Genomic DNA, 11982 nt, shown 5'->3' on the forward strand with positions numbered 1-11982 from the left:
TTCTATCAGTTTTTTTTTTGTATAAATCTTTTTCTTTTTTATTAATTTATATCAGTATGTTTTTAGATTTATTATTTATGTCCTTTATACATCTTTCTATAAATGTTTTTGTATTCGTTTCTATCACTGTTTTCTTTTTAGATATATTATTTAGGTTTTTAATACAGCTTTTTATCAATAGTTTTGTTGTTGTTGTTGTTGTTTTGCATTCATGTCTATCAATTAGTGTGTTTTTAGTTTTATTATTAAGGTTTGTTTTATAAAGATTATTGCTGTATTAATTTCTATCATTTAAAAAAAGTGAAAAAAAAAAAGTGAAAGTGAAGTGACATACGGCCAAGTATGGTGACCCATACTCGGAATTTGTGCTCTGCATTTAGAGTGTTTCTTAGTCTCATTTATTTTTTTTAAAACATCTTTTAATAAATGTTTTTGTTTTCATTTCTATCAGTGTTTTTAGTTTAATTTAGTTTTTTGTAATACAGCTTTTTATCAATGTTTTTTTGCATTCATGTCTATCAATTAGTGTGTTTTTAGTTTTATTATTAAGGTTTGTTTTATAAAGATTATTGCTGTATTCATTTCTATCATTTAGAGTGTTGAACACTGCTAGAAATGAAAACAAAAACATTTATTAAAAGATGTTTAAAAAAAAATCTTTTAATAAATGTTTTTGTTTTCATTTCTAGCAGTGTTTTTAGTTTAATTTAGTTTTTGTAATACAGCTTTTTATCAATGTTTTTTGCATTCATGTCTATCAATTAGTGTGTTTTAGTTTTATTATTAAGGTTTGTTTTATAAAGATTATTGCTGTATTCATTTCTATCAGTTTTTTTGTATAAATCTTTTTCTTTTTATTAATTTATATCAGTATGTTTTAGATTTATTATTTATGTCCTTTATACATCTTTCTATAAATGTTTTTGTTTTCATTTCTAGCAGTGTTTTTAGTTTAATTTAGTTTTTGTAATAGCTTTTAATCAATGTTTTTAAATTCAGTTCTGTCATTTAGGGTGTTTGGTTTCATTATTTTGGTCTGTTCTTGGCTGTAGTTTTAACTTCTTTACATTATCAGTAGCTTGTATGTTCACAAACTGCAGTTTCAAAGTTGAGCTTTTAGAGTTAAGTCAAAGTTAAGCTTTCTTTCATCAAATTCTCTGCCATTAACACATGAACCCTGCCTTTAACCTGACGACAGGGATGTTAAACCCTGTTTACTAACACAGTCTGTGAGTGCATGAGAGGACTGACCTGCTCCTGTCTCTGCAGGCTCTGTGTACGGAGGTGCGGGGCAGACGGAAGGGCATTTCCTCCGTGCTGAGGCTCTGTCAGAGGCTGCTGGACGGGCCTGAACAGCAGAGCTCAGAGGCAGAGCGCCAGTCGCTGCAGCTGCTGCAGGTCAACCTGGAGAGACGTTGGGAGGCCATCGTCATGCAGGTCCTTCAGTGGCAGACCAGACTGAAAGGCTCGCTGGGCAGAGACCAGGTCACATATGCTTTACACTACAGTTACAAGTAAACAAGATAACATACGTTCTGAATATAAACAGGGTGGTGCATGCACAGGTAGTGCTGTCTCGATATCCACGCTATGGACGGTTTATTTGTGTTTGTGGTGGAGTGGCATACTAGAATGCATACTGTGTTGTGTGTACTGTATATTGTTTTTAAAAAAGTAGTTGTGTGCTCTGTTTGCATTATTTAGCACCTAATTCACTAAAGGAATTATGCAAATCGGTGCAAACAAGCTCAAAAAACACTATTTGCATGATGCAATTTCCCATCTTGCAAATACACACAAACACCTCCTTTAATTAAACAAAATTGTTTACCTCCTATTTTCCATAATGCTAAAAAATGTGCAATCTATAAGTAAATTGTGTCATTTTAATATGCATGGTACAGTGCTGTACCAGTGCAGACAGTGTAAAGTGGCGTAACTGTTTAGTGAATTCACCTCAGTATGTGAACAGTATACAGTGATAAATAGTAGTATTAGGGTGATTATATGTCTTCTTTTTCCCGGACATGTCCTGGCTGGGATTTCTAAATTGCCTAAAATGTCTGGGTTTTGAATGTTTTTTTTTATTGTTTTCATCCTTGCTGAATGTAATGACTGAAAAATAGTTTGACCAATAGTATGGAGGGATTGTACATAATCAACCAATTATGGCATGCAAGAAGGTGGGATCCACAGAGAACAGTCAAAGCCATGCAGTTACACATACTGTATGTATGAGAGCATGTCAACATGTCAAACCCTGACATTTTAGGCAATTTAGAAAAAACAGGATGTATATTCACCCTAAGTAGTATGCTGTGTTATTGACACATAGACCTTACTATGTTAGATGTTTAATTCACCAAGTGGGCATCCATCATGTCCTTAATGCAGTTATTTTGCAGTATTTTGTATAAAAATGTCTTAATCTTTGAAAATACATTTAAATAATGTATCAGTAAGGAGTCTCCTTCCTAATGCAATTATAATTCTAAAAATCAACGTTGTACTATGTATTTTATTGAACCTACTGAATTGGCTTTTCGAAGATCTCCTTACATGTTGCTGTGCTCAAAGGAAGCTGTCCAGAACAATTTGTTAAGCAAAAAATACACTAGTTCCAATAATATAGTGCAGCGCCGCTGTAACAGTGCAATAAGAATGATGTATAAGGCAGGGAAAGTGGCCACATATTATTCTTGAATACACATAGTAAGAGGACAGCGGCTAGATGCGCTCCCCAGATACTCACTGTACTGTGAACTCAATTGATTACAGATGCTGCCAGAAATAACTGACTGTTCTTAATGTATATTGAGTAACCCATAGCAATGAAATAACTTGATCCTGTGTCCCCATCCTGCACTGAAAGGGAGGAAGTAGTCTCTTAAAGGACATAACATGTGCACATACCGTGTTCACTGCCGTATAAAAATACTTCCCATCCTGAAAACGGAACCCTTAACTAGTCTCTTATTGTATGTGTGGGACCGTTACAGTGCGTGTTAAACGGGGGAGTGGGCAGAGGGCTAGACTTCGCCTTTTGTCATGTAGATGTTGTGCATTCCTGCATGGCAGCAGCAGGGCTCTGGGGAGGCTGCGTGCTTCACACAGAAAAGCCCAGCAACCTGTTTATGAACGTCCACTCACTTACACGGGGAAGACAAATTACTCGCCCCTCGCTCAGCTTGACCTTGCGGGGCTGAAGTGCAATTTCACTTTTTGTGGGCGCAGAAGAAAGGAAAAGAAAAATAATAGGGAGAGTTTGTTTTTGTGAATACAGTACACTTTGTGAGATGATGAAATAGCTGACTGTTGAATGCTTCAGGAGGCCTTGCTCACAACAAGTCTGGTGTCTGAAAAAAAAATCCAATCGTTACTCTTTCATTTTTAGGAGGATTTTTTTTTTTTTTTTCGAATTTCATGAATTCTGTTTGAAGGTCAACGAAAGACATAATGGTTTTTAAGTTAACTTTCACCTGCTCTTAAGGGAGTGGTAAACCAGTGAAAGAGTGACTGTTAAAAGGAAAAAAGGTTTCAGATGAGTTTTAATTGACACTGTCAAGTTATTACATGATTTCACTCTCAAGATGAATAGTGTAGCAGACACAATGCCCGCTATTCAGTCAAAAATACTAGACAGTCTTGTTTAACCTTCTACAAAATGGCAAAATGACTTTTGTAATGGCATAGCTAAAGGTTATAATTAGTCTATCTGATTAAAACGTTATGTGCTGCAGTCGGGGTACAAATGTTAGCTGAGGCAGCTAACTGAAATTATTTTTATTTGATTAGACTGATTGATTGTTCTCACAGTTGAGGGTTTTTATCATGCACTAGCGATCCAAGCCTGTGCATTAGTATTTTCCTCATCAGCAGAAAGAGAATAAACAGAAATCTAATAAAAATTCATTTTATGGGATATATGACATACAAAGCAAGTGTTAGATTTGCCAGTTTATTAGATTAATGAGATAAAGAGGATCATATAAATAGACTCTTCCTGCTTGAACAAGAAGCAAAGCAATTTGTGTAATTATGCCCTGTTCTGAATGCCCATATCTAAGCAAAAATGTATTTGTCATAGATTAACTTTGCATTTGATCTAATTATAAGTCCAACCAAGTATTTCTTTGCCCCTGACGTCTTTTTTCTCTCCCCTTTTCAGGTCCCTGAGAACCTCATTGAGCCTTCTCTCATGGAGCTCCATGGCCAGACGGAAGACTCTTGGGAGTGGGACGAAATGGACATGACCATCTGCGATCTGGATACACAGGACTGTGAAGATGAGCAAAAGCCTGGATCTAAATCACACCTTAATTCCCCAAAGGAGACTTCAAGTCTCACCGAGTCATGCCCAAATGACACACAGTCCGGAGCAGGCTTGAGCTCTGTAGAACTGAATCCAGAATCTTCTCGTGTTTATCAGGTGTACAGTCTGCATAATGTTGAGCTCTACCAACAACCCCAATATAATCACAAATCATCATCAACCAAATCCGAACAGTCACTTTTGAAGCGGCTGAGCATGGATTCCTCCTTCTCCTCAGCCGAATCCTTACCTGACATCCTGGGAGACCTGTTGAAGGGGAAGCAGGAGCTGCTATCGGATTCAGCCAGGAGATCGGAGAGCGAAAGTGGGATAGTTAGTGAAGGGGACATGGAGACCACAGGTAACTCTGAGGTTTGCCTGCTGTTCCAGAGCGATGATTCGAAAGTTTGTGTTACTCTCACCCCTCCTACCAGAGAAGATGGAGATAGAGTCTCAGATGAAGACATAGACAGAGTTTTGGAGCGTGCCAACAAGTGTGCAGAATATGGTGACAGTCTTACCATTGGGCAGAGAGACCAGCAATGGCATATCGTGAGAAAGAAGAGAGAAGATGGTGGAGAAAGCAGGAAGAAACACCGCAAGGAGCCATATCTCAACATGAGCGGAGATGAAGAGAGGGTGACTACACACCGAAAGCTCCAAAAGGAGTCCGTACAGCTCTCCCAGGGGTCTTCCCTTGACTCTCTTTTTGCAGTAGGAGAGTTATTTCCATCGAGCAAAGAGGCACTGACTCGTAGCACCTCCCTGGAAAGTTGCCTCGCTCCATGCAAGAGCGCAGAGGACGCGGGCAGTAAGGAAAGTCTGAGGGACGTTGAATCGTCTGTGGAGCCCACGGGGGAGCTCAGCAGAAGAACTCTGGAACTTCTAAAACGCCTTGAGAACATCCAAAGCCCTCTTGCAATGAAGATGACGCGTAGCGTCTCTGACGTAACGCTCCAGAGCAGCTCGCTGTGGCGTGGGTCACGCTCGGCTGGAGCTCCCTCCTCCATTAACGAGAGCTCGGCAGCCTCCCTGACGGAGCTGAGCAGCACCGAGGACTCGTCCGTGGCATCCGAGGACCTAGCTGTGCAAATGAACCGCTGCGTGGCTGCAGAGTCCAACGCATCCTTCCGTAAACATTGCCGCAGCCAGCAACAAGCCGACGAGACCGACGCAAGCATCAGTATGGTCGTCAACGTTTCCTGCACTTCAGCCTGTACTGACGACGAGGATGACAGCGATCTTCTCTCCAGCTCCACTCTGACTCTCACCGAAGAAGAGCTCGGTATTAAAGACGACGACTCCAGTGTAACCTCAGAGGAGGAGTACATTGAAGGTTCCCTCGCCCTTGGGCTGGATTATATCAAGGATGAGTTTCAAAGCTGGATGAAACCTAGATCTCAGAGTAAAGACAAAAATGAGGCAGATCTAGTGGATGAGCTGCAGTGTGGCACCATGTCTAAAGACATCCTGTCACCGGTTAAGACCGCCAACGATTGTCATTTTCTCAGCCGGTCCGCGTTGAAACTCTTGGAAGCCAAAACTAATGCTAAAAACGAGAGCCTCGGGCAACAGGAGGTGGATGGCAACCGAAGGGACGCCACCAGGAGCTATATCAGCCGCTTCGCGGATGACATGGAGAACGGGAATGTTGAGAACACTCACATCAAAGGCAAGGATGAAGACGACGAGCTGCTGAGGGAAGAGGGAAGTCTGCTAACCAAGAAAGGGGAATCGTTTAAAAACTGTTACGTGGCGGATGCTGTCAATGGCGTCAAAAGCGGTATGGTGACCGCCACCTCTCCGTCCTCATGCGAACAGTTGAGCTTGAGCTCCTTGGAAGGGCAGTTGAAAGGCGAGCTGCCCTGTCACAATTCCCACCGTCCCTCGCCCTCCATCTCTCCCATCGACGAGTGTTCAGGGTTATCTGCACACGCTCACAGCCGACAGAAGCAGCTCGCCGCCTTTCTGAATGATGTCCACGAGAACCATCAAGAAAGCTCTTCAGAGAGCTGCGGCCACCCTGCTTTCATCTCTGAAGAGGCCAAGAGTGACAGTGTACATGACTTTGTGATGGAGATCATTGACATGACATCTGTGGCCCTGAAGACCAAAGAGGCACAGGCAGAGCAGCCTACGGAGGTGTGTAGCCCGACGTCCGTGTCTCAGATCAGAGAGAAGGTCCTCGAGCACTCTCATCGGCTTATCCATTTGCGCAAGGGTGACTTCTACTCCTATCTTTCGCTGTCCTCTCACGATAGCGACTGCGGAGAGGTCAGCACCTGCGTGGAGGACAAGAGCAGCACCCCGATCCTTTCGAGTACGCCAGATATCCGTGACGAAGAGCCGCTCTTTGAGGCCTGCACCGAGGAAGTGTACTTGGGCCCTCCTCTCTGTTACAGCATGTCCATTAGCAAACGGCCCACGAGACACGGCTGCAAACTAATAGAGCCCCTCGGTCTCCCGAGCCCAGCACCTTCACCGCCCAGTACCATTTGCGATGAATACCAAAATGCACATGGTATTTCTCAAGGAAGTGTAGCTGGTAGCCAGCCAGAGTGCCATAATGAGGCGCCTTATCTTAATCCTTTACCATGTGAAACCCCGATAGATACTGTTGAATGTTTTGCAGATACTAAAATGCTTGAATCCAATATTTCCCCTGTAATGACTAAGATAAGAGTCTCTTGCTCCACTACAAATCCTTTAAAAGAGGATGGCAGCCTTTATATTAATCCCAAAATTAACTGTCCGCTGATAAGGAAGACTGATAGCGATGAAAGGGCTCCTGCTTCACAGTTGATGAAACAGAAGAACGTCGGGAAAGGGCGCCGCTCTCTACAGGAAGCCAAGTCGACTCATAAACAGGTGTGTTTCGACATTACACCGCGCTCTATCTGCTTGTAATGAGAGTGGTGTGCGTTTCTGCTGAATTCATCTCGTTGACTAAATATTTAAGAGGGGATTTTTATTCATTCTCTCACCCCCTTCTCACCCCTCCCCGCCGCTTTTCCCCTGAAGTGCTAATGGAAGAAGGATTTGCAGGCGTAGATTTAAAATTTTAAGGTCTACAGAACAGAATAATCATAATCAGTCAGATTATATTATGATTCATAAGCAAGAATGCAGCGAGGATCATTACTTAATTTCATGACTGAATTAGCATGTATTTGTGTTCTTTTTAAGTAGTTTTCTATTTCATATGCAAACTTCTCCCTGCTTGCTTCCAACTCTGTCTGCAAATCCTGCGTTTGACCTTATATCAGGCGAATTAAGTTCCTACTTTCTAGCTAATCATTGAGACCGAAAACAGTAAATTAATTTTACTCAAGTCATCAATTGAATTTCAGTGTTTGGACATTGATTTCATTAAAATAGCTGGATGGTTACATATGAAAACGGAAAGGGAGCTATTACAATCTTCATCTTTTCAAACCTACCCCCACCCCCCGAACTCAATCTTTTCATGTTTCTTTCTGCTTCCGATCTATCTTTTTATCTGCCTTTTTTTCAATTCACTGTACTATTGGTGTAGATTCAATTTTGAAAACATTTCCAGCATATATGTGAATAGTGCCAAATAAATCATATAACAACAGTGCAAATGTGAACAGGTGAAACATTTTTATATAGGTAATATTTTTTAATGTGAAAATATTTTCATTATTCTAATTTAGTATTCAAAGACAGCTCATTTTAGAACATTTGAGGAAATTAAGACATTTTTCGCTTGACTTTTCTGTAAATACTTTACTTTTCCAGTGGAATATAAGTTTATTAAACCTGTCTGCTAACAATCATCATTTTTTTCTGTTTTGTTTAGTAACTCTATCGGTGCAGAAATGCAAGTTTAAAAAATTTAAAGAACAATTTCATTTCATTTCATTTTGTTTTGTGAACCCTGTCTGCAAGCAATCATCATTTTTGCTATTTTGTTTAGAATTTTTTTTTTTGGCGTAGAAATTCAAGCTTTAAGAACAATTTAATTGAAAAATAAAAAAATTTAAATATCAAAGTAACAAATTTTACAAACCAAAAAATGTTCAAAAAGGACTAAATGATGAAATGTAACATTTCTCTTGTTCTCTCTCTTCCAGCCGGCAAGGTCAGAGAGCAGCGGTGGTGTTGTGGAGGGCTGCAGGGCTCAGACCAGCGGTCCGCAGACAGATAGCTCATCTGCAGGAAGGAGTAGGGTCAGCAGCAGGCCTCAGGTCAAGGTAGGTGCTATAGGACTCGCTTCAACACACACAACCTCTCCCTCCTGGCCAATTCTGCCGCACCGCTGAAAAACAGCCGCAGGGTCTTTTCGACGTCAAGCGTTACATTGCAAACAAGCCCTTTTTCCATTGCACTTCTTACTGCACGTTAGCGTGATTTATTAGTAGCGTGTTTTGAAATGAGCCTGTTTTGTGTTTTTCCATTGTTTGTTGCTTGTGAAATTCTGCTTGATAAAAACCCAAAGGCTCACTTCTCGATGACGCAAATGCCTGGTCTGGACCAGCAGTGTTATGGTTTAAATTATAGGCCACTGTACTTTCTACATGATGACTCCCTTACCAGTAAATTGGTTTGAAAAGCATTCATTACGTAACGTGGTCCATGTATCCAGTGGGGTTAGCCTTGGAATTGTCTTCCCATTTTTCTCTGTCTTTCTCTCTTACTGTCTCTTTCTCTGTCGCTGCTGTGGCCTCATCAGCGCAGGGCTGAAATAATGAACCTGTGTTGGTCGGCAATCATTTCTCTTGATGAAAAGCATATACAGCAGATGGAAAACTTAAAGAGTGCTGCTTTCTTAGTCTCATATACGACACATTGTAATCTGGCGGGATTAACAGATGGAAAACACACACTTGAACTAGTGCAGGATTGGGCAAAAAATTGGTTTTTAGGACTTGGCTTCCTTTCAGTTCATGAGCATAAATTTCGAAGGCAGTTCTGAATGATGCACAGCCCCGCGGCTAGCTAACACGTCGCAAATATTTCTAAGAAAATATAAGTTTTGGTGTGTAACCACCACATACATAAATGATGATATGATGACGGTTATGTGATACAAAGGGAAGGTCATCTTGAAGATTGTTAGTAGTTGGTGAGTCGGAAACATTTCAGCAAGCGCCCGAGGCTTCAGGGACACGGTAAACAGCAGAGAGAGCCAACTATCTGTCTCTACAGACACTATCATGTCAACCCTGCGGTCATTGTGGGTTCAGCTCACACTGCACAGTCAAATGCACTGCAGTGTCACATGACACAGAGAAGACCTGAGCCAAACCAACAAACATACCAATCAAATGCAATGCTTTCTTGTACTTATAATATCTTGGTCATATAACATCTTGCACATATACTTTTTTAGCATCTTTCTGTACCATGAGAGTGCATTTGAATTAATTTGTAGACAGGATGTTGAATTGCGATGGCAAGAAGTGGAATTTCTTTAATTGCAATTCATGGAAATTAATTCAATAATTATTGTATATTATTATACTTTGTGTGCGTGTGTGTGTGTATGTAAAATTAATTTTAATTGGTAATTTTCTTGAAAATTGTTGATAAAAAAACAAATCGATACATTAAAAACAATAAACGATATAACTTAAATCCAGTACATAATTTATATCATTTATATTATATATACATATTTACAAAGATATAAATATATTTACATTTTTATTATTTATTTATGTGTAATGTAAAATTACATTTGTATTTTCATTAAATATTATATTTAAATGTATTATTATACTGTAATTATATATTTAACCATGTTTAATTCAATTATATTTAATTACGTAAATAGATCTGAGAGAGAAAGAGAGAAAATATGAATGTTTATATATTTTATACAATATGTTTTGTATATATTTTTATATTGTGTATATATAAATGTATATTAATTATGTACTAGATTTAGGTTATGTTGTGTTTTGTGTACATTTTTTTTTTTTAAGTTTGTTTTTGTGAAAAGTGGGGACATCCCATAGGCGTAATGGTTTTTATACTGTACAAACTGTATGTTCTATTGCCCTACACCAACCCTACACCTAACCCTACCCCTTACAGGAAACTTTGTGCTATTTCAGATTTTCAATACACTCCATTCTGTGTGATTTATAAGCGTTTTGAAAAGTCCTGAAAAGTCACCTTCTCCTTGTAATACCTATGTCATACCCTTGTCATTATACAAATTTATGTCCTCATTTGTCATAAAACGCGCACACACACACACACACACACACACACACACACATATATACTGTATATATATATATATATATATATATATATATTTGGCTCTGTTAAGCAATAAGTATGCTGTGTATCTGTGTTCTGTTACTAACTATAAGTTACTAACTCTTTCAATAACTATAAGTTACTAACTATATCAATCTGTGTGTTTTTCTTTAGAGATTCTCTGGAAGTCTCGCCACACCAGTGTGTAAACCTTGACTGACCCAGTGGAGGCTCTCTGACGTCTGACACTCCACCTGTGGATGGTGACGTGAGGTCTGGAGCGGACACCTAAATGGATGTTAGTGCATGGTCCATTAGTCTGGCACTTTAGAGATCTAAGTCCTTCATCCTCAGCACCCTCATCCTCTTCCTCCTGGCTGCTTTACTATTTACCCGTGACCTTTGCCCTCCTGGTGACCACCACTTCAAGCTCCACACGAGACTGAGCTACCTCACCAGTCTTCCATCATCCCGACCCATAAAAGTACACCGCTAAAGTACACATAAACCTCTTCTATCATATCCCTGATGATTCCGAACCTGATCAGCCAGCTAGTGACATCTAAGCAGGTTCAGCTGTTTCAAGGCGTGTTATTTGAGGGTCGCCCCATCAATCAGTAATGTGGTCCTAATCAGCCTCGAATGAGACGTGACGTCGTGGTTATCAACCCAGGCTTCACGTTTCTCTCTAGCCGACTGAAGTAGCGCCACAGTTTCTATGCAACACGACGGTTGTGTGATGTTGTGTGGCATGTGATCTTTGGCAGTTTGATGCGAAACCTTTTTTTTTTTACGCCCTGATAAACAAAGAAATGTATAAACATTTTGTGCCTTGCAGTTACTACATTTTGTTAAACACTGCTTCACCCCCCTCGTGTGTCCTGTGATCGGTGAGAAAGCAGACGTGTGGCAAGGCTGAGAATGACGAATGGGCATCTGTAAATATGTAAACTGTGCGTTCAAACCCTGGTGTATAATGATGTCATATTACTTCATGGTCGTGTTCCTGTTTGTGTTACGTGATGTGGATAAATAGCTATTGTTAGACTGCATGGTGAACTATGTACAAGAAAACTTCCATAAATAAACCTAATTTAATGAACTCATCGCACACGGTATTCTTTTCACATGTAACACGTGAGACCGGGGATAGTTGTCACAGCTGTTACAGCAGGGAATTTTCTAGGGTTTCAAACAAAGCTATGACTATGAAACAAAATTGAAGATTTTATTGCTCAACAAAACATATACAGTTTTGTTCAATATATATTGAACAAATATCGACACATTTGCTTCTATAACAGGGATGTTATTGCACTATATGGGGTAAGTTGTCACAGTGTGAACCTGCTGTTTATGGACATTTATGCTGACAAGTGTTTTGAATTAAGAAAAACTACATGAAGTGTTTTTTCCTTTTCTCTTTTTTATCTTGC

The 11982-nt window shown here is 39.8% G+C and overlaps 1 protein-coding gene across 3 annotated transcripts in view; it reads left to right on the forward strand.

The window, feature by feature from the left end:
• Positions 1 to 11664, forward strand: part of akap6 (A kinase (PRKA) anchor protein 6) — a 154898-nt gene extending 143234 nt beyond the window's left edge. For all 3 annotated transcript variants that reach the window (XM_058749067.1, XM_058749069.1, XM_058749068.1), the window contains 4 exons: positions 1270 to 1485; positions 4169 to 7180; positions 8410 to 8529; positions 10721 to 11664. In XM_058749067.1, the coding sequence (XP_058605050.1) occupies positions 1270 to 1485; positions 4169 to 7180; positions 8410 to 8529; positions 10721 to 10762 (3390 nt within the window). In that variant the 3' untranslated portion in view covers positions 10763 to 11664. The remainder of the gene's footprint in view (positions 1 to 1269; positions 1486 to 4168; positions 7181 to 8409; positions 8530 to 10720) is intronic.
• Positions 11665 to 11982: the final 318 nt, after the last annotated feature.

The sequence above is a fragment of the Onychostoma macrolepis genome, chromosome 17, assembly GCF_012432095.1.
Source record: "Onychostoma macrolepis isolate SWU-2019 chromosome 17, ASM1243209v1, whole genome shotgun sequence".
NCBI lineage: Eukaryota > Metazoa > Chordata > Actinopteri > Cypriniformes > Cyprinidae > Onychostoma > Onychostoma macrolepis.